The sequence below is a fragment of the Vicia villosa genome, unplaced genomic scaffold (assembly GCF_029867415.1).
Source record: "Vicia villosa cultivar HV-30 ecotype Madison, WI unplaced genomic scaffold, Vvil1.0 ctg.000010F_1_1, whole genome shotgun sequence".
NCBI lineage: Eukaryota > Viridiplantae > Streptophyta > Magnoliopsida > Fabales > Fabaceae > Vicia > Vicia villosa.
The window spans coordinates 491030-515666 of record NW_026704940.1 but is presented as its reverse complement, the minus strand read 5'-3'; the positions used below and the strand labels follow the sequence as shown (position 1 = coordinate 515666).

Sequence of the window (24637 nt, the reverse complement as noted above, 5' to 3'; positions counted from 1 at the left end):
TAGAAGCCATTCGCCTTTTTTTAATATCATATATCAAAGTCTCTCCATTTTCTGACAAATATACACAACCCAATCGCTTTTCATTTTTTTATAGCCTATTGCTCATAAATAAGTGTAATTCTAATGAAGATTAAAATTTAAGACCATAATGACAAGAGAATCTCTTACCTATGAAAGAAAAACAAAAGAACATGGTTCACGCATTTCATCGAACATTTGGTGTGCATAGTACGAAACTATAAATTCAACAACAATTCTTCACCGATTCATAAACCACAAAATCACAACAACGATTCTGCATCAAAAATCAAACTTAAAAGTGAAAGAAATAGAAGAAGAGAATTCGTGACGATCCGAGAGACGATTGACTATGATCTTTTCGATTTCTTGAGTGAGAGAGACCAATGCGGTGAGATTTTGAAGTTCAGGCGAGATAAGGAAGAGCCCGGGCAACTGCCCTAGGCCGCCGGGCGCTGGCGTCGCCTATGTTAGTATCTAATACCATCTGTTTAATTTACAAATATTAACGAAGTTAAATTCAAATACCGATTTTTCTAAAAATCTAACCGTGATTCTCCTTACCAAGTCCAGCGCCAATCACCACTGTACCCACTAACGATTGGTAAAAATATTTAAATCAGATTATTAATTATTAATAGTATCTCTTGATTTTTACAAATGAACATTAAACACATTTTAATTTGATTGACAGAGGGTTTTAATTTTAAACCCGAGGCGCGAATAACAATACTAGCCATTTTCTGTTTTTTTGCAGAACAGTAGTGTAACTGAGTAAGGAGTTGGTGGTTTCAGAAGATGGAACAACCGATTGACGAAACAGTAGTATCGACGGCGACGGCGATGAATCAAGGAGAAGACGACGAGTACGATTCCAAGGAAAAAGTTCTCAAAAAGCACTTCCTTCAAGAATGGAACCTCGTCAAAGCATTCATCGACGACACCGTTTCCAATGCTCGCGTCTCCGATCCTCCAGTCGTTCACAAAATCAGATCCATCGTATTCTACTATCCCTAATCTCTTTCTCTATTAATCGACTTCGATTATCGCGCGGTTATTTGTTCATAACCTTGCTTGGATCCCGATTTTTGTTTGCAGATGGATAAGTATCAAGAGCAAGGACAACTTCTAGAACCTTACCTAGAAAGCATAGTTCCGCCATTGATGAACATTATTCGTTCACGAACAATTGAACTCGGTGTAGTTTCCGACGAAATTCTCGAAATAGTTAATCCAATTTGCATCGTTGTGTATTCACTAGTCCATGTCTGTGGATACAAATCAGTGATTAGATTCTTTCCTCATCAAGTTTCTGATCTCGAACTTGCGGTATCTCTGCTTGAAAAGTGTCGTTCGAGGAATTCAGTTTCATCATTGAGAGAGGAAAGTGCAGGAGAAAATGAAGCTAAATGCGTGATGTTGTTGTGGCTTTATATACTTGTGCTGGTTCCTTTTGATATATCTAGTGTTGATTCTAGCATTGCAAGCAGTGATAATGTAAGGGAGTTTGAGCTTGTACCTCTTGTGTTGAGGATAATAGGGTTCTGTAAGGATTATCTCTCGGCTGCCGGGCCTATGCATTCTATGGCTGGATTAGTACTCTCGAGGCTACTTACTCGTCCAGATATGCCAAAAGCTTTTACTAGGTTTATTCAATAACTTTAATAGCTTATTTAGAACTTGTTTGGAAGAGTTTATTTGAATTTATTAGTATAAGCACAATTTTTTAAAAGAGCTTACTAGAGTAACTTACTACATGCCTGGGAGCTGCTCTCATCTTATTTTAGTATGGTCTCTAAGATAGCATATATAAAAGTTTACCGAGACTTCATTTTGTGTTGGTGTCCCTCTTCTTTTGATTGTAGAAATAGCTTTTACATAGGCTTTCAAATGATTAATGCTCAATTGAGTTTTTTATTCTAACACCCTCTTAATGTTAGCTCAAGCTTTATATATCCTTGCTTTAACTGTTTGTGTCACGATGTATGGATAATTTTATTTCGATTAAAGCCTAGCTCAAATCGTTAATTGATTCTTGGCTTTTCCACTTATGTTTACAAATAGAAGAAAAGTTTTTATTAGATATCTTAAATAGTTTGTTTTAATTGGTACTAGTTCACAAATTACAGCAGTTAAGTGCTATCACTTTTAGGCATGTTTGGGCTAGTATTCATGCCCGCATTTGTGTTGCATAGAGGCTATTGTTTCACTAACCATCATGCTAAATCTAAGAACTGAATCACCCTACAGTTGCTGGATAAACTGACTTTTCTCTTTGCTTCAGCTTTGTTGAGTGGACACACGAGGTCATGACTTCTGTAACTGCAGATGTACTCCAGCATTTCGAAGTACTCGGGACCATTGAAGCACTGGCTGCTATTTTCAAGGTTTGTTTTAACTTTCATTTACACCACCGGGTCCAAGTGTTTTTCACCATTTTTTAAGTTAGAATTTCTATAAAATTCTGTTGAGGGAGATAATGAAACACATGGATGATTCATGTTATTTAATGATAATTCATGATTACTTCATTATTATCTGACTTTAATTCATGATAATTTTATCTCGTTAGCATCCGTAATCATTGGCCTTAATTTCAATTTCAAAGTTTCCAGTCTCTTAAATATTACAGCTGTTTGAATTTCTGTTTGGCTTTTTATTATAGCAGCTGCCTTTTTGAGTTATCTTTCTAAAGATACTCACCTGTTTGACTTATCTACCATATCCCTAAGTATTTTTTCAGCCATGTTTGATGGAGTTTGTTTTATATAGTTTTGTTAGCTTCTTTTTTATTCAAAGTGATCATTTGTAACAGGCTTTAAGCTTAGTAAAATTAACCTTGAGAGGGAGTATTAGAATATCAACAAAATATTTATTTAGATGGAGAGTATGATGCTATGATGCATAGGTATGCATGGTACCCGGTACCATGTGCAAGTATTGGTACGAGATACAACATTTAAAAGAAAATGAAGGTACGAGTATGACAATAAAAAAAAGATTTTTTTCTCTAATGTATCACTAGAGAACAAATTTTTTCAATTTAAAACAACATCAAAGTAAAAGTTTAAAAAGTAAAAAATTATGTTTAAGATATAGTAACAAAGATACTAAAATATGGAAAATATTATACTAATATATCATATATGAGAAAACTACAAATTTTACTTGAAACAGAATAATGAGAAAAAAAATCAAGTATCACAAGTACGGTACGTGTACCCAGTACGGGCACATACCCGGTGTGGGTACTCCACCATTTTAGAAGTACCCGTGCTTCAGGACTATGATGCATTATAGATGAGGTTAATTATGTTATTTATTTTTAAGGAAAGTTTGTTACCTTATGTTTAGGGGTCTTTTTGTTAAGAACCTTATCTTAATTCCTTTAACTTTTGTCTTATCTATATGAAGTTATTTGTTCCTTGCTTTAAATTTAACTAGGATTAGGAATCTATTATTAGTATAAATAATACTATTGGCTTAGTATTTTATTTTGCATCCTTAATAGAATCTGAGTTATTTTTTCTTTTTCTTTCTTTTCTCCTTCCTAACTTAAAACTGATAATGTTACAGATGGATAATTAATACTCCCTTTGTTTCAAAATGGGCGTTGTTTAAGGTTTTTTACCCACAAATAAGTTGTCAAAAAACATCACTTATACTAAACTAACCCTATTAACCATTGGTGTGTTCTTTCGATCATCAATACCAAGTGAAATGTGATTTTTGAAAGTAGTGTACACAGTAATAATTACTGGGTAGAATTGAAAAAAAGAATTAATTATACCTTTAAAAGTGAACGTGACATTCATTTTGACACTCATTGTGAAACGAAGGGAGTGATAGGTTTTCATGCAAGTAGATACAAACTAAGAATGAGTCAAACATTATGCTTCAAATTGATTGAATGTTTCAGCTAGCTCGAGGAGGCAAGTCATCACATTTTGCTTTGTTAAATATTCACTCAGAGCAATCATAACTAAAAATTGTTGTTGCCTTTAACGATTCTAACTTTTACAGCATAAATATATAAGCAGGCAGGCAGTCGGAATCTCTTGCTTGATGTAATTCCTGTCGTTTGGAATGACACTTCGTTGTTGTACAAGTCCTCAATTGCGGCTCGAAATCCATTGCTTCGCAAGTATTTGATGAAGTTAACCCAAAGGATTGGGCTTGCTTCCCTTCCTCATCGATTACCCTCATGGCGTTATACGGTTAGCTTTTCTGTAATTCAAGTTCGATGGGATCTTATATCTTGTTTGAAGATACTTTTTTTTGTGTATGCCTAATTGCAAGTATAATTGTCCATGTTTTGTTTATTTCTACTTTGAGCTGGCATTTAAGTCACTATCAATAATTAGCTATAGTTATATGCATTATCCAACAATGCTTGTTATGCCAACTAAATAATCAATGCTTCTACTGCAAGTTAAGAACTTGATGTAGAACTTGAAACAAAACTGGATGGATGATTTTGGAGAGATTATTGATATTGGAAATGTGAAGAGTTGAACTCAAAGATCCCTTCAGCAATTTGGCCACGGCCGTACTCTGTTCTCTTAAAAGTTTGAGCTACTATGAATGAAAGTATGTTTATCATGTTACAGGCCTGAGTCACTTAGTTGAATTGAACTAAGCTTCAGACATAAACTTCTTAAAACTTAGTTATTTGATTTGAGCCCTTGATAAAAGTAACTGTCTCAGCTACATAAATTTTTACTCCATTGTTTGGTTCTCATCAGTCATCATGAGTGTTAATATTTTTTTATAGATTCTCCCAAGTGTTTCTAAATAATGGGTAACTGATGAAATGACATTATAGCTTACTTTTTAGGAGGACAGTTGTACATTGTTGGTGATTAATTATAAACAAATGTAGAAGCTTAATGTTTGCCACCATTTTTTTCCCTTGACAATTCTATGTATACCATGCAGGGAAGAACCGCCAAACTAAATATTTCTTTGAATACATCCAGTAAAGCTAATCAGTCTGATTTGGGTGTGAACGACAATTGCTCCAACTCAATTGAACTTACAGATGAGGCCGAAGATGAAGATATGGATGTTCCAGAAAATGTTGAAGAGATCATTGAGATGTTGTTATCTGGTTTGAGGGATATGGTATGTCTAAAGGGTGAGATTCTTAATTGTGAATTTTGTGTTTCACCTTAGTACTAAGTATCTCAGGAGTCTAAGTCCATCTCAATGATTATACAACTGAAAGGAAGCAGATAGCTTGGCCTTTCTGTAAATGGATTGTATAAAAAAGTCTTGTAAGCTATTGAAAGCTGTAATTAATTACTAATTACTCTGTTGATGATGTTCATTTGTCATATGAACTGACATGAGATGTGAAATAATGATGATATGTATGATGTTACTGAACCGAGACAACCGACTAACAGGCTTGGTTAAACACTGTTGAATATAAAGGACTCACATATTACTCCAATGTTAGTCAGCCCTGACTCTGACATATTTGAGTTACCCAGATGGATAAGTCTATCACATAGCAAATGTTTCCTCCTGATTTGGTTCTGTGTTGTAGGGCGCTTTATATTGTACCATTGCCGGTTTCCTTAGATCCTGAACATTCCTTTTGTGATTTGTTTAGTAGATTGTAACGTTGGTTGTTGGGTGAAATAGCACTGCTCTATCCAAATAAGCCAAAGGCACTTAACTACATAATTTATTTAGATGAGTGGTTCTCTGACATATTACTAGAGCACTGTTGACATAGTTTGAACCTTGTGATTCTCTGACATACTCCTGCCATATGATTATCTTTCAGTTTAATCAATTATTTTGTTTCAATACAACTTTGGAAGAGTTTTATGAATTATGCATGTTCTTTGTATATTTCCAAAACCCAATCACATGTTCTTTGTAGCATTGTTTTCAAATATTGGCCACGACAGATTTTCTGACATCCGTCACAGCCAATTTCTGAAGGATGGCAGTTCCATGGCATTTTATGATTGATATGACTGGCTTAAAATAATTGATTTTTGGCCTTCCGCCATGGTCAATCATCGGCAATCAATAAGACTGAGCTGTAGCAACCACCTTTTATCTTATGTGAGACAGTTGTCTCAGTGTTAACTAATTACTCTAAGATACCACCCAAAATCAATCCCCCTTTATTAAGTATTAATACATCCTTGATTTGCACATCATTCCTTACCAGTTTTTCTTTCCTTTAGCTAACCTGAATGCCAAGGGGGGTTTGTAGGAAATTTGAAGTGAACTGCCAAATGTGCTGGTGACAGACACACAATTATTTATGATATATAGTTGTTTAAACATCTCGTGAATTCATTCAGAGCAACTTAAGCTGACATGTTTCCTTCATCTAGTATAGTTTTATTTCTCTTGCTAAATAAATCTTGGCATTGGATTGTAGGACACTGTTGTACGTTGGTCTGCAGGGAAAGGTATTGGTCGCATAACTTCACTTTTGACATCTTCCCTTTCCGAGGAGGTTTTATCCTCTGTTTTGGCGCTGTTTTCACCTGGTGAGGTATGGAACTTTTGTTTATACATGTTCCCGACCATCAGAATTTAATAATTAAATTCATATTCACCTAGGTTTCTACAAGTATTGCAGTAGTTTTTTTTTTGCTATGTTAACTAGTCTGATAGGACTCGAAAAACCAATAAGCCTCTTATTGGGAAGGCATATTCCAAAAGAAGGTGTAGGATGTAGAACTCTTCCCATGTGGAAGCTATGTAGGCAGTTCTATAGTTATTGAGTTACATAGCAGTTAGGTATGTGTATTTGGTAGTTTGGACTTTGGAGAGTATTATCTGTAAGATTTTCATGAAGCGTCCTGGTTGATTTTGTGTAAAATTCTGTTTGAGTTTGATCATAGTAAGCCCTAATTAAACATTAAATTTATTTGGTGTTCTATCATTGCTCCGTTCCAGACTTCCAATTTTATAGCTCAAATTTAATGTTTTTTTCAGGGCGAATGTTCATGGCATGGAGGCTGCTTAGCTTTGGCTGAACTTGCTCGTAGAGGCTTGCTCTTACCCACTAGTCTTCCCAAAGTTGTTCCCGTTGTTGTGCAGGTGGTATTACAAACTATATCCATTGATAGGCTTATAGATGTAGAATTTGGGCCTTCAGACTATTTCATTTTTCTGCTTATAGTTATTTATTTGTTCAAAGTACTTTATTTATTTTGAAGCCTATATCCAACACTAGGGAGAATCGGAGATCAACAACATTTTTTTGGAGATAACTGCTACATGACAAAGGAAATAATTAGCATTTTTTTTTTATCAGGCACTGCATTACGATGTTCGAAGAGGTCCACACAGTGTAGGGTCTAATGTGCGTGATGCTGCTGCATATGTATGCTGGGCATTTGGACGTGCATATTATCGCTCAGATATGAGAAACATTTTAGAGGAACTTGCTCCACACCTCTTAACAGTGGCATGCTATGATCGTGAGGTCCTTATATCTTTTATGCCCTTCTCACAACATGCTTTATTTTAGAATGTTTTGCTCCTTTGGAAATAGAATGTCTAACTGACCTGTGATAATTAGGTTAACTGCAGAAGAGCAGCCGCAGCTGCTTTTCAGGAGAATGTTGGAAGACAAGGAAATTATCCGCATGGCATTGACATCGTTAATACTGCAGATTATTTTTCACTTTCTTCTAGAGTTAACTCTTATCTTCATGTTGCCATCTCCATTGCTCGATACGAAGGATATCTTATTCCATTTGTGAGCGACCTGCTGGGCAGAAAAATTTGTCACTGGGTAAACTCCAATAAAATCTTTCTCCCTCTCTCTTACCAATTCTATTGCTACCATATTGACCCTAATTGCCCTTGCATTATGGATTTGTGGCACTTTCTGAATGAAGTTTGTGTAGCATTCTGGCTGATATTATGGCTGCTGAATAGGATAGAAGCTCAGCTTTTGTGAGGATTGTTGGGGTCATAGGGTTTCGTCCTGTAGATGTATAAATGGAGGAAATGGAATACTTAAAATAGTATAATATTTACATTGAGGTGTTGGGTGGTGTTACAAAATACAAAACACTAATTCTTATTTATACTAATATCAGACTTCTAATCCTAATTAAATAAGGATATAGACCATGATTCATAAGCAAATATTGAAATTAATACGAGAGTTTAAATCTACAATACTTTACAATATTTTATGATAAAATAATGATGTGAACAGATGTTTTTCAAAAATTCTAACACAAATCACCTATATCATGGCATATGTATTTCACAATAGAAAATTTTCTTCGTAGATTTATTGTTAATTTTTAAAAATCTTTCAGGTTTAAAAGGACGAATAAAACGAGTTATTCATTATGTATGTATTTGCTATGTGTTATGCACGGCTTATTAGATATATGTTGTTTCACTTTACCTCTCTACTTTATGTTTCTGATTTATAGTCTATTAGACTTACTGTTAACTTTTCTTATTTGGGCCTGCATAAGCAGAAACCCACTTGCTGCTGCTAGCTTTAAATTGGTCCAGTAGATCAAAGTAATTTTGTTTGAGATCAGTTCAACTGATTACTATAGTTGCAACTTAATCTAACAGTATAAATGCTCTCCTCTACCAGTGCATTCATTATAATCAGAATATACAAACTCTTTTACAGATTTACTCTCAAACTTAATCTCACTTTCCTCCATTTCCCCACTTTATGAATCTTAACACTGTACTATGAGCTAGTTTTTTATTTTGGGTGAAAGGACCACTTCCTTAAATCCTCTCATATCTGATAGCTCATAGTGCATTTTTCCCAATGTGCCAATTACCTTTTTGCATCCGATTCCATTGAAGTACATCCATACAAAGTTCCTGCGATGGATGCAACAGATCAAAGGCATCATTTGAGGTCACGAGCTACAACTCTATGTCATCCTTTCTAATAATTTACCATGTTTCTTGTTTGAATTTGATGGCCAGGCTGAAACTGTTATACAGAATAGGAACAGTATGATTTGTTGATCATAACAATGTTTCTTTTCTCCCTATCTGGTTCTTGACAATCATGAGTGGTTGCAGATTGCCATTTGTGGCAGGTACCAGAAGAAATTTACAATTATTTGCACAGTCTGATGAAGAAATGTTTCAGTGCTGAGATCTGATCTATGTTGGATTACCAAATCCAAGGGAAATCAAATAACAGCATATCCATGTTTCTCCTCTGAGTTCGCACCCTTGCTTTCCTGCTTCTCCCGATTGGCGCTCCAGTTTCTTATCCTGAAAATTCAAGATCATTCTTGAAGCCTTACTTACCTGTAGCGTATGACTCTAGTCTCTGTAGTAATCAACTAGTCTGGTCCTTGCTCTTTAGATGAATTTGAGTTGAATCTATGCCTGCCACTCATGAATTGCGTCTTGAAAAGAAAAAAGAGAATGCTCTCATTGAACCAGTTTCAAATAATCTCACTCCAGCTCCTTTGCAAGACTCTGCTCATTTTCGAATGGCACACCAGATCATCAAACTTTCCTGACAATGGCTCACAACTAGAGCTGTCAATTTATGGGGCTTTTTAAAACTGAGGCCTAATATTAAAGGCTCCCAAAATTTTGAGAAAAAATTAGCCCCAAAATAAGGAAAGGCCCTCAGAATCAGAATACTTCTTCTTTTTGTTTTCAGAAGAAAAAAAAGAATTTTTTTCGATGATCTTACAATTTTTTTTTGTTTTCAGAAAAAAAATTGGGAAAAGTTATTTTCAAAATTTATTTTCATAAAAAAATAATTCTAAAAAAAATAGGGCCTTAAGCCCTCTACAAAATAATATCATTAGGGGGCCAGGGTCAAGAAAATACTCTTTCAATAAAGGGCCTAAAAATAAGGGGCTGACTTGGTCATGTGGGGCTTTTTTGACACCTATACTCACAACAATTCACAATTCACTGGTAACAGAGAGAGAGAGACTATTTTGCGATGGAGGTTTTTAACTCTTAAGCTAACATGGCTAAATAGGATGGTCTAACATTTTTAAGTTTGATTATTTTCAACTGTTTGTTACTCTTTAATCTCATGATTCCCTCTCATGTGATGTACTTTTTCTGCTTAATTTATCTACTGTTTGTTACTTTTTAATCTCATGATTCCCTCCCTTCTGATGTACTTTTCTGGCATAACTTTATCTATATTATGATATTTACCAACAGTTTATGGTTATTTTGCTGCTTCCTGATATTCAATTTTCTTGATATATTTTGAGAGAATTGACTTGAAAATTACATCTTTAGGATAAAAGCTTGCGAGAACTTTCTGCAGAGGCCCTTTCCTTACTTGTAAAATATGATCCTCCATATTTTGCAAGTGCTGTTATGGAAAAGCTAGTTCCTTGTACTCTTTCATCTGATTTGTGCATGCGCCATGGTGCAACGTTGGCAACCGGGGAACTTGTTTTTGCTTTACATCAATGCGATTATGCTCTTCCTTCAGGTTGTCATTTCACAATTTTTGATTATGCTGTTTCCTGTTAGTAATGGAAGTGAAACAATTTTATTCTATTAAAACTTTGCAAAAAAAGCAAAAGAAGAGGCAGCTATTGTTGAATTTCATTTTCTGTATGTTGTTCTATGATAGAAACCCAAGAAATTGATATAATAAATGGGATAGTTTTTGATTGAATTGAAGAAATGGAAAAAGAAATACAATTGTAACCACCAGAGCAAACTGCTCCTACCAGAGTAATAACTCCTAATTGAAATAAAACACTTCTCTGCCCCTCAATACCACTACCCATGTGCATATATATAGCACTCCCTAAGTAACTGCTTGTCCCCACTAACCTTTCTCCTAGACTAAACTTCCCAATTAGTGGGCCTACATGGACCCAGCCCAACATCAATATTATGGATTCTATCACTATCCTCTCCTACAAAATGAGCCTTGTCCTCAAGGCTATCATAAGGACAATGATTCAGCAACTGATTTTCACTTCCCCAGCTGATAATTTCTTTGCTTCCCTCCCACCTTGTGACTTTTCTTGGCTGCACAATACTCATGGTGGCTATGTTAAGTTGTGGCTGCATAATAAGGCTTTCCTCCAGTCTTTTTCCTGCATATTCTTTTGTTTGCATACTGTTGTACAGAGGGTTGATAATAGCCTTGTCCATTTGCATCTCCCTTTCAAGTTGCTTATTTTTAAATGCAGTTTCCTGCAATTTTTTTACTTCATTTTTCCAAGAAAAGCTAATGGCTCTTTCTTTCCAATCAAAGTTCACCTTACCTAATCCTTGCAGCCAATTCACTCCCAAAACAATATCAATGTCTTCTAATTCTAAGACATAAGCTTCCACCTTAGTAGAAAATTTCTCAAACTGAATTTCCATTCCTTCACTTTTTCCCACAGCAGTAGTACGATTACCATTCCCCAATTTAACACACGCTCCCTTACTTTTATCTACATATAGTTGTAACAATGTTGTCATTTGAGGAGAGATGAAATTATGACTAGCTCCGGTATCAATCATAACCGTTACAACCACCCCCTTCACCATTCCGACAAGTTGCAATGGAGCAGAAAAAGGAACTTGAACTCTACCTCCCAGTTCGGGATTGCACACTGCCATCATCTTACAGTCCACTGCTGCTTGCACTTCTCCTTCTTGCAGTTCGATTGCCATAACTTCGCCGTTGTCGTTTACAGCTTCATCATCACCCATGATCACCAACCTCAATTGTTTTTCCGCACATTGATGGAGAGGAGTATAGCGCTCTCCACAACGGAAACAAAGTCCTTTTGCCTTGCGATCCATTAATTCAGAATATGGTAGATGCTTGACACCTCTGTTCCGATCACCATGGTTGTCTCGTCGTGTACCCTCTCTGCTCGTTCGCATTGCAGAATTCTGATTAAGATTCAAATTGGATTGACCCGTTTGCAATTGGGTTCTCAGCAATGGATCATATCCAAATTTATCTTTTGTAGGGCCTGCGTCATCATTTGACCCCTGTTGAGTTTTAAACTTAAGCCCATTATCCATTTCTCTTCCTGCTTTCGCAAAACGACCTTTGCTGTTTCGAGGCAGCAACTTCCCACGTAATTCATCTTCCACATCACGCGCTAATTTCATCGCCTGCAACCGTGAATGGGGGTTGAAAGTTCTTACCTTCAATCGAAGCTCTGGTTTGAGTCCTCCAAGAAAATACCCCAAGTATTGCTCCTCCGGCAACCTTCTCACTTGAGAAGAAATATACTCGAATGCACTGATGTAGTCCTCAACGCTTCCTTCTTGCTGCAAATCCTTTAGTTCCTCAAATGGATTATCACTCTGTCTCCCTCCGTACCTATCAATCAATGCTTGTTTCAGTTTCTCCCATGTCAGATTTTCCTCTGTTTCTCGCAAGAGATTGTACCAGTGGATTGTTGCTCCTTCCATGCTTATCTTAGCCAATCGAACCTTCACTTCCTCCGCCGTTCCTTGTACATCGAAATACGTTTCTGCACGCGTTATCCATCCAACAGGATCCTCACCGTCAAATGAAGGTAACTCCACCTTCTTCACCGCCATCCGATACTCCGACACCGTTTCCCCCACAACAGGTTGTGGTTTTTCAGGCTCCCGTCGAATCTTCGCGAATTCTTCCACCAAAGTGAGACGAAAATCAGCAAGCGTTTGGCGAAACGTTTCCTCCAATGTCGACACTCTCGCATCAAACGCTTCTTCCATTGACGCAACTCGATCCTCCAATTCATCCACTCTCTCAGACATTTTTGGTGGCATTAATCACAAATTCACTGGCTCCTCTCGATGAATCCGGCAGGTCGGACCAATGATAGAAACCCAAGAAATTGATATAATAAATGGGATAGTTTTTGATTGAATTGAAGAAATGGAAAAAGAAATACAATTGTAACCACCAGAGCAAACTGCTCCTACCAGAGTAATAACTCCTAATTGAAATAAAACACTTCTCTGCCCCTCAATACCACTACCCATGTGCATATATATAGCACTCCCTAAGTAACTGCTTGTCCCCACTAACCTTTCTCCTAGACTAAACTTCCCAATTAGTGGGCCTACATGGACCCAGCCCAACATCAATATTATGGATTCTATCATTCTATTTCTGTTATACAAGCCTTGCATGCCTAGTCTATAATTTATGCACATGTTCAGAAATTGAAGAGGTGTGATTTCCAAGTAGAGCAACCTATTTCAGTTTCACACACATGTTGGTGCGAAACTAAATTGTTTCTTCAGCTGCTGGAACTTATTAATGACATAATGTACACTTGGAACCTTATAGGACTATTGAACTGTGGGTCAGGCTTACACTGATATACACTTGGAACCTTAGTCTTATTTTATGCATACATCTGTCAATTTATCGAGTCCTTCAAAACTTGACTCCAGCCCACATGCTTAGGGGGCCAAAAACCCTCCACTTTAATAAGCCCCTAATACTTAAAGCCCCCAAATCTAAGACAGGCCCACAGGCCCCAACTTATTTATTTATTTTTTTCCTCAAAAAATACATTTTTTAACTTTTTTTCTCCAACAACTTCTTTTCTTTCCAAAATAATGAAGGGGCCCATAATTAAGGGGCTTGGGAGTTTGGGGCTTATTGACCATTCTACTTATGCATACAATTACACAAATTATTCAGAATAGTGAGAACACTATTTTCATTCTTTCTCTCTCCCCCTTACTTCTTATCAGGAAAGCTGTTTGTTCAATTAGCATCTAGTAACTACTTTTCCCACATCATAATAACTAACTAAATGTTAGTTATTATGAGGTGTAGGACTACTATGTACATACGGGTGTAGGATTAGCATGTCTATATAAATGCTAACTCCTTGTAATTCAATTCACAGAATATACAATTGAATTCTCAGTGAACTTCTCTCTATCTTCTCTACTCTAATACTTATCTTACTTACCTTACTTTTCAATGAATATCATTTATTTCAAACGAAATACTTTTGGAAGAAACCTATGAAATAGAATTGTTGGAATAATTTGACTTCATTCCTTAGCATGAGAAGAAAATGAATGAAACCTTGGACTGGGGAATTAAATACACGGCCTTGTAAATTAAAGATCAATATATACATAAATTTTTAGTCAGGTTTATCTTCCCAACTAACTGTCATGATAAAACATATCTTTATCGAAGATCGAAGATATGAGTTTGCTGAACTTTGTCATTGGCAGATAAACAGAAAAAGCTTGCAAATGTTGTTCCTGCCATTGAGAAAGCACGTCTTTATCGTGGAAAGGGGGGAGAAATAATGCGCGCAGCTGTTTCTCGATTTATTGAATGCATCTCCATATCTAAAGTGGCATTAACGGAAAAAATAAAGAAAAGCTTACTCGATACTCTAAATGAGAACTTGAGGCATCCTAATTCTCAGATACAGGTTCTATTCTATTCCTTTGACACCGGCAATTTGCATAAATTATTTAATTTTTGGTTAATGTTATTGCATATGCCATTTTTAGGCCATTATATATTTGACAAGTTAAATCCTCTTTTGATGTACAGAATGCTGCTGTTAAAGGCCTGAAACATTTTTTCTATGCATACTTACTAGATTCAGATGATAAAAGTACCAGTGTTTTGACAGAAAAGTATCTTAATATGCTGACTGATCCCAATGTAGTGGTAAGGAGAGGATCTCCATTGGCCATAGGTGTTTTTCCATATGAGTTGTTGGCCAATCAATGGAGAAATGTGCTCTTGAAGCTTTGTGGCTGTTGTAAAATTGAGGTATTTTAAGCAGTTGCATATTCTACATCTCTACTATCTCAGGTTCAATTGTTGTGTTACCCAAATGCTTTCGTATTGCAGAAAAACCCTAAAGAAAGAGATGCTGAAGCACGGGTAAATGCTGTCAAAGGGCTGGTATCAGTATGTGAAACATTAATCAGTGGAAAAGAGAATACATCTACCTCTTTTACTAAGAATGATTTTTCTCTGTATATTTTTATAAAGAATGAGGTGATGGGGAGTTTATTTAAAGCTCTTGATGACTATTCTGTTGATAATAGAGGTGATGTAGGATCTTGGGTTCGTGAGGCTGCATTAGATGGCCTTGAAAAATGTACATATATGCTCTGTAAGATCGACAAGTCAGGTTGCTTGTATGTAAAATCAGAGGATAATGAAGTTGAATCCTTAGCGAATCCTCTGACTGATAGTATGCTTAATAAAAATTCTGAGCTTTTATTATTCGACGAAAATCTTGCTACTACTTTAGTTGGAGGGATTTGTAAGCAAGCTGTGGAGAAGTTGGATAAGTTGAGAGCAGCTGCAGCAAGCGTTCTCTACAGAATTTTGTACAACCAGATGATTTATATTCCATATATTCCCTTTCGGGAAAAGTTAGAGGAAATAATTCCGAAGGAAGCAGAAGCCAAATGGGCTGTAAGTTTATAGATTTTTCATCCTTTCTTGAGGTTGATAGTATAGATTTTTTATTGAGACAGTATTATTTTATTCCAGGTTCCTTCGCACACTTACCCACGCTTCGTACAGCTACTTCAGTTTGGTTGTTATAGCAGAGATGTGGTATCAGGTTTAGTCATATCTATGGGTGATTTGCTAGATACTCCGAATTCTTTGAAGAGGGTATCACTCTTGGCACTGTTAGAGTATTTAGAAGGGACTGAATCCAAAGACCCTAATACAAGAACGCTCAGGGAGTATATGCTATCAGTTGATATTTTGTGGGTTCTCCAACAATACAGGAAACGCGACAGAGTCATTGTACCCACTTTAAAGGTATTGCCTTTCCTAAATAGGGCTTTATTATTCTTGCTTCGATTAACTGATCATGAAAAAGATCTGGTTCTGTTTTATACCTATTTTTATTTTCTTCTTTTTCTTGGTATGGTATGGGGGATTGGAGAATATTCTGAATGTTATAGAGGCGCTGGTTCCATGCTTTAAATCAACATCCACCATGCAAATCCATGGGTTGAACCTCCATCAACATCCACCATGCAAATCCATGGGTTGAACCTCCATAGCCATCAGCGACTCCCTCAGGTCGCCAGCAATCTCTGCTGTGAGTCATGACTCATCTATTGGCCATCAACCAGTTTTTGGGTCTGAACAGACCAGGCATCTGATCAAATCACAGGGTTTTCAATGTAACTGTGCCACCACTAACCTAGAAGCTTTATGCTGCACAAATGACTTCCCAAGATAATTAGTTCGATGTTCATTAGGAAGTTAAGATGTAACCTAAAGATTTACCTTTTATAGCCTTCATAATTTGCTACATTCAGTTAGCTACTAGGGAAGACTAGTCCATTGTAGTTGAAGGATCTGCTTTCTAAAAGTAAAAATACCTCGTCATTTATATGTTTTGAACACAGATAATCCTGGTCAGCACTCTCCTTAACACCAATCATTGCTTATTATTTTTAAGTCAAATGTTAATTTATTTTCTTTTTACTGTATATAATACTTGTTGCGTGCCTCTTCTGTTATGAAAAAAAAATCTATACATGTGATTAAATTTGCACTTAATATTATATGGAGCTCTCTCATGTACTTATGAGCTTATATTGTGTTCCAGGCCATTGAGAGTTTGCTCAGCAAGAAGATATTCCTTAATATGGAGGTTAGTCCTGCTTTTCTGTGTTATATATATATATATATATATATATATATATATATATATATATATATATATATATATATATATATACATATATATATATATATATATATATATATATATATATATATATATATATATATATATATATATATATATATATATATATATACTGCTTTCCTGTTATTAGGTTGTCTGATACTCCTTTTCTTCATGTTGCCCATTTTTGCATTAGTCTGGTTGTCAAATACCCTGGCAAGAGATGTACTTTGAGTTCCCCCTGATACTTGAGTCAAAATAAATTAAAAGTTAGAAAGGAAATATGTAGGATAAGAAGGTAGCTTTCTACAGATTCTAATTTCTATATACTTCTGTTTTTAATAATACAGACATCTTGAACCCTAAGTATAGAAACTCCATGTGGAAAACCTCCTTCAATTTTTGTAAACTTTTCCTTGTTCTGGCAAAGAACAAATGAGTAGTAATTTGGACTGCCATGAGCATCATCCTATGTACATCATTCCCCATGTCATCCAGATGACTCAAGCTATATGAGCCATTTTTACTGCTCATAAGTCAGTCACAAGTATGAGATATGTGGTGTCTATTTATTGATTTTATCTTTTATGTACTTGCAATTGTTCCCTGAGAACACGTATGATATACTTGTCATTTCAGGCTCAGACTCCAACTTTTTGTGCTGCTGTTTTGGATTCTCTGGCAATAGAACTAAACGGATCAGCAAACTTCTCCAAGTTGTATACTGGTATTGCAATATTTGGTTATATAGCTTCAGTACCGGAACCAATCCATACGAGGGCCTTTTCTGAACTTCTTACATTTCTTGGTCATCCTTACCCTAAGGTGATTCTCAAATATTCATCAACACATGAATTACGATTTAGCACACTGTTTTTTTTTGCTTAAAAGCAATCACTTGCAGAGCAGATAGGGTCTGCTCACAATTTACTCTTTCTGCTTGCTTTTTGGCTTCTCATACTTGAGTTTATTATATTTTATCTCTTGTTAAACAGATTCGAAAAGCCTCAGCTGAACAAGTCTACCTTGTCCTCCTGCAAAATGGAAATCTTGTGGCTGAAGACAAGATAGAGAAAGCACTTGAAATTATTTCTGAGACTTGCTGGGATGATGACATTAATTTAATAAAACATCAAAAATTAGAATTTTTTGAGTTGGTTGGTTTGGAGGTGGGACCATCTGACAAAAATAGTGATGGAACAACGTGGAAAACCGCTACTAAGAAGCCTGAAAACTTGGATGAAAATGCAACATATTCCTCTTTAGTTGAGTCATCTGGGTTCTGATTTTTGTTGGTGCAATCCTAGATTTAGCATGTGAGTGAATGTTTGACAAATTTGTAGTCTTTGTTAGACTTGATTTTGTAAAATTAAATTATTTAAGATTGAATTTAAAGTGAAGTGATTGATATTAAGATATTTGTACTCTAAAAGTAAGTTTGATAACTTGGTATTTTTTTCTTAATCTGACGCAAGAGTTATTTTTTCACATGTATAAGCAAACAAGAATTTATATTTTGTAGTCTAAAATATAAATAAATTTAACTACTTCCACTCTAAGTGCATGTATATCCATTAGCCTGAAATTTCCTTAACAAAAACGCACCTTCTAATTTCGACTTTGCTCTATTTTTCCTTAGATTAAACTTTCAAACCTTGTATTTTGTGTGATACCCACCACAAGTAGCAACCTTTAACCTTGAGGAAGGAATGTTTATTCCTTGTTCCTTTTAGTGTCTCAAATATAGACACTTCTATCATATCATACATAAATATTATACATATCCTCATATTAACCAACTTCATCTTAGTGAACATTTGAATTTCACTATTGAGGGACATGAAATTTTGGGGTTTGGTTTCTTCGTAATTGGTTTATGGCACTTTTTCAACCACATCAAACTCCATTTTCTTTTTATTCATCTTCATTCAAGAGATCTTATGGGGGTATAAGGACATTACCATTATTTATTGCAAGTTTTGAATTTTATTAGTTTTTTGACAACCCTTATGGGAATTGGATTTCCAATGAGTTTCTTGGTGTGTAACTTTTGTGTGTTCTGTTGGCATAATCTTTCAAGATTTGTGGCTTATGTTCATGGGGTTAATGATTTTTACACCTAGTTACCAATCCAAAGCTTATGTACACCGACCGGGTTCATGATTTTGTGCCGTTTCTATTGGTGAATATTCATTTGTTGGTTCTTGATTGGTGTCACTGGTTTTTCTGTGTCTTTCTACTTGATTATGGCTATATGTTACGGTGGAAAAAATGTGGAGCATGTTTCATTGATGAAGGAGGAACGTTACCGCGATGAAGATGGCTTGCAAATTTTCGATGTTGAGTCACAATGTCAAAAGATCGCCACAAATAAGGTAGAACAAATTTGAAGGACTTGGCCAGGTTAATTAATGTTGTTGTAGTAGTGACAAATTATATCTAAATTATTTGGCACATCCCGGCACTTCAAGCATTGTTTTTAGAGTTAGGAGCGAAACTCACACACTAAAAAGTAAAGAATTACACTAGCAATCAATGTTTACATCTTGAATCCGCACATTGTATATTCTGTGTTGATCTTGGCCGACTCAACATCAATGTTCACATTTGCATAACTATTGAGTAATGTTATTTGACACCTACATCTTATTTACTATTCACAAATACGGTGAACAATAATTTTTTTTTTTTAATTTTGACTTTTTTATAACTTTTTCTCTAAAATAACTTTGATGAATAGTATATAAAAACGTGGTTAATATAATTTATACTTTGATTAATATATATTATGACATAAAAAAGAAGTATTTAGTAAAATAAAATTCGTTAATTGAGCGCGAAAAGTTAGTTAATATCGTTTATAGTTTGGTTATTGAGTGTCCACACATCAAAAAATAATCTTACGTATTAAATCAACTTTAGTTAATAATGTGTATAAAATTGGTAAACACAATTCATAATTTGGTTAATAAGTTCTCAGACACAAGAAATTTTAAATAGTAAAATAAAGTTGGTTAATAGAGTATAAATAGTGGTTAATACATTTTATAATTTAGTGTAAAAAATGATTAATATAATGTATTTTATTGGTTAATATAGTTGTGAAATTGGTTAATGAATTATAAGTAAAATAAGTGGTTAATAAGATGTAATTTGTAGTTAATACAAGGATAAAATTGGTTAATGACACATCATTATATTTGTATTAAGAATTAATTTTAAAAAATAAATAATTTTTTTATAAATAATATTGTTTTTATTTAAAAAAAAACTCTCTCTCATCCTATTTATAAGAGAAAATTGACTTTTTATGGGCCTGTTTGTTTTAGTTTTAAAAAAATGGATTTTTTTTTTGTATTTTTGAAAATAGATTTTTCAAAACCATTTTTCAAAATACAGTAGAAACTCTTTATATTAATACTCGGTAAATTAATAAACTCCCTAAAATAATAAATTTGTCCGGTCCCGACTTGGGCTAATGTAAAAAATTGAAAAATTCGATAAAATAATAAGATAATAATTTTTCAGGAGATCCCTTTATAATTTTGAGTCCCAAGAAAATCATAAATTAATAATTCATAGAAACTAAAATATATATATATATATATATATATATATATATATATATATATATATATATATATATATATATATATATATATATATATATATATATATATATATATATATATATATATATATATATATTACACTCTATTGAAATATGATTCAATAGTTGTCTGTTTTCCTTTAAGAATACATTGAACACATTTGTTCCTCTTGTTTACATTTACTGTACTTCAAAATTCATTATTGATTTCCACTGCATATGAACGCAGTAGTTACTAATTTACGTTGAGTCCCAAGGTTCGCTGCAACGTAATTCTAAGAGACATAAACTAATTTGCCTTTTTATTTGGTATGTAGTACAATATAATTACTTAAAAACTCTTTAAATTAATAATTAATAATTTATTGATAAATTAATAACTCTCTAAATTAATAAATTTCTCCGACCCTGACATTATTAATTTAAAGAGTTTATATTGTATTACAAGTTTTTTTATGTTCATTTTTTCTAAAATGAAACACTAATTTGAACCTCCTATAACATAAACATACATTATTGAAGATCAAACCTTAGTCAAAATCACAATTTTTTCAAAAAGTTGTATTTCAAAAATGATTTTTATGAAAATCTATTTGAAATAGCTTCAAAATTAAGTGATTTTTTGAAATTTTGATATTCAATTTTTTTTCATAAATAGATGAAATACCTTAAATCACATTTTAAGAATAATTATTCAAACAAAATTTTCATTTGAAGCTTTTATAAAAAGTTTCTTTGTAAAATCTTTTTTCAAAAAATTATGTAACACTATAAAAATCATTTTTAAAAAAAGCCAAAACAAAAGGGTCCTATATTCATTAAATAATTAATGTATCTGGTCCATGATACAGTCTAGAAACACTAATTATTTGATAACTTTAGAAGTAATTTTTCTCTTATAAATAAGACCGAATGTAGTAAAAAAACACAATTCACCGTATAAATAATTCGTATTTGGTGTAATAATTAGTGTCACGCAATGCCCATAACTATAACTACTATGTCCACACACAGAGGTGGTCCTGAGCATGGGCTCGCGGGGCGGGAGCCCAAGGCCCCATAATTTTAAGGGCACCAAATTTTTTTTACCCTTATATATATTAAAAGAAAATTTTTTATTATAAAAAAATTTGTTAGAATTTTTTTTTTGAAAATACTGACTAACAAATTTCTAGGGGCACTACAAAATTAAAATAAATAAAAGAATATAATTTCCCATAAATAAAATATAGAGTAGAATAAAATCAATTAATTTTTCTAAAATATAATCAATTAATATATCCATAATTTTAGCAAATAAAAAATTTAATTGAGGCACTAAAATTAAAATAATAACATATAGAATATTTTATATTATTGATAATGTTATTTGATAGGTTAGAAATCTTCTTACCGTGTCAAATTTGGATTAAGCGGTTGATCTTGATGGTGGAATTTTGTTTGAAGAATTGAAAGCTATTAAAGAAGTTTTAACAGTTGAATCAAAATCAAGCTATATGATATTGAGTTCTTTGAAGACTTTTAATTTTTTTCTAATGCGTGCATAGCTTATAGAATAATATTGATTATTCTTATCAGAGTTGCATATGTTGAAAGAAGTTTTTCTAAATTAAAATTATTAAATCTTATTTGAGAACTACTATGTCACATAGATTAAATAATCTTGCGTTAATTTCAATTGAAAATAATTTTTTGAAGAATCTTGATTATGACCAAATTATTAATGATTTAGCAACAAAAAATGCTAAGAGGATGATATTTAAATAATTTTAAAGGTTTAGTCAAATTTTTTTATAGAAAAAAATATCGAATTATGAAGAAGAATAATAACGCTCTTTATAGTGGTTTATGTTTTGATGTAGTATAAACATTGATTCAAAGATCCATACTTGTATTCTTTTTGCACAATTACAAATGAAAATGTGTTTTTTATTCAATTATTTCCTTAATCCTTACATATTTATTGTTTAAAGAAATTATAGGGGCACCACTCTTTTGATTCGCCCAAGGCACCCAAATTCAAAGGACATGCCCTGTCCACGCACAATGTATGCTATGTTGACACAAGCTTTTACACTCAAATTTGACACCATATATTATTAATCGTATTTATAACATAAATATAAGGTTGTGTTATTAATCAACTTCTCCATTGCATTAACTAAAAAATAACTAACTTCACCACTTCATTAACCAATAAAATACTTCTAACATTAAATTAAATTAAATTATAAAATATAATAATTAATATTTACATTCTATTAATCAACTTTATTTTACTACTTCAAATTTTTAAAATTTTGAGAAGTTACTAATCAAATTATGAAATGCATTAACAAACCTTATTTATTTTTTGATGTCAAACACTCATTAACCAAATTATGAACTATATTAACCAACTTATTATATTCAGTTAATCAACTTTATTTTCTAATTCAAATTATTTTTTATTGTCACGACACATATTAACCAACCTACAAATAATATTAACCAAGTTTTTTTATACCAAAATTGTTTTGTCTGAGAGAATATAAAATGTTGAAAAGGCAAAATTATAAATATCACTAATGTTCACTGTATATGCGAATAGTGATATACGATGTAGGTGTAATATTTGATATCAAAGTAGCATTTTTGGTCCCCTCATTATAAAGATGCAAACATTCTCCTGGGTCCATCTTGCATTTTCCCATATCAAATTCCACAAAACAATAATAATAAAATAGATATTTGCGAGATTAAGACTAAATCTGCAACATACAATATCTGGTGCAATCATATATTTTTTAATATTGAGAAAAATACTAAATTTCATATTGGTTGGAGATAGAGTTTTGAGAAAGTTTATATAGAGTTACACCCCTCATCTTACAAATCGGTTTTATAAGGATGAGTTATGTCAAACTCTAATATGGTATCAAAGCCTGTCGATCGGACCATGGACCGTCCACCGTTTATATCCATGCACCAAACTCAAAAGAGTGATGGGCTTTAGGGGTGTATTGGGAAAAACCCCAAGTTTCGTATTGGATGGAATTGACATTCGAAGAGATAGAAAGAAGTCGAAATTATGCTTATCTCAAGAAGCATATATATGAAAGATTCTCGAAAAGTTTGGTATGTCGAATTCGAAGCCAGTTGTGACTCCGACAAACCCTCAATTCAAGCTGAGTATTGATCAGTGTCCCAGTACTGATGTCGAAAGAGCCTATATGAATAGCATCCCATATGCTAATAGAGTTGGTTCTTTGATGTATGTTGTGGTCTGTACTAGACCCGACATAGCATATGCAGTAAGTCTTGTAAGCAGATACATGGCGAATCCTGGAAAGGCTTACTAGCAAGAATTTAAGTGGATTTTAAGGTACATAAATGGGTCTCTGAACAGGGTCCTAATTAATGGTGGAGCCTTAGGTGAAGATAGTAAAGCAGTAATAGAAGGATATGTCGACTCTGATTATGCAGGTTGTATGGATTCTAGAAAATATATTTCTGGATATGTTTTTACTATGTTTGGCACAACAGCTAGTTGGAAAGCAACACTTCAGAAGGTTGTTGCTCTATCAACCACTGAAGCAGAATATATTGCCCTCACTCAAGCTGTAAAAGAAGCATTGTAGCTTGAATGTTTTGCAAAGGAGCTGAAACTTCAAGGTCGAGGTATCACTGTTAAATGTGATAGTCAAAGTGCAATACACCTGTCGAAGAACTCAACATATCATTAGCGAACTAAGCACATTCATGTGAGGCTGCATTTCGTCAAAGGAGTAATCAAGCGTGGAGAAGTCCAAGTGTTGAAGGTTTCGAAAGATCATAATGCTGCTGATATGATCACCAAGTGATTGCCGAGTTGCAAGTTTTTCCACTGTATGCAGTTGATAAAGCTACATAAAGAAAGCTAATATGTTCCCTTGATGTTGTAGAGTTAGGTCCGAGATGGAGATTTGTGAGATATTGGATTGAACTCTAGTATGGTCGAAGGGTAGCTTCTTGGTTCGACATGATTAAGCATGAAGTCGAAGGTTGTTCACATTCTGTTGTCGAAGATGCTAGGGTTGTTAGCATGTTAAATTAGGTTTTAGTGTTTAAACCCTAATTTTTTAAGTTAGCTTGCTTATTAAGTTAGTTTGTGTAATGGGCTTTATGGAAAAAGCCCATTAGTTAGTATGTTAAGTTTTATTATAAATAACATACTAGTCTCTCATCATTGCACACTGCAAATCCTAATTTAGGGTGAGAGAGTTTATTTGTTATTCTTGTAAATTTGTAATCTTGTTTTCTAAGAAAAAGTAAAAGAATAACATTTATAACCAATTCTTGTGTTCGTCTTCTTCCTTGTTCTTTATTCTTTCCTTGTTTTATACTTTGTTATTGGTAT

At 33.8% G+C, this 24637-nt stretch overlaps 1 protein-coding gene across 1 annotated transcript; it reads left to right on the top strand.

Moving 5' to 3' along the window:
- The first annotated feature begins 741 nt into the window (after nt 1–741).
- LOC131621680 (tubulin-folding cofactor D-like) lies at nt 742–18038 on the top strand. Its single transcript, XM_058892710.1, has 17 exons — nt 742–1017; nt 1117–1664; nt 2303–2405; nt 4059–4235; nt 4957–5142; nt 6425–6541; nt 6988–7092; nt 7310–7480; nt 7577–7792; nt 10273–10471; nt 14197–14402; nt 14528–14752; nt 14834–15409; nt 15488–15766; nt 16569–16613; nt 17289–17474; nt 17645–18038. Exons 1-17 carry the CDS (start codon nt 817–819, stop codon nt 17933–17935), a joined length of 3831 nt encoding a protein of 1276 aa, XP_058748693.1. The 5' UTR covers nt 742–816; the 3' UTR covers nt 17936–18038.
- Nucleotides 18039–24637: the final 6599 nt, after the last annotated feature.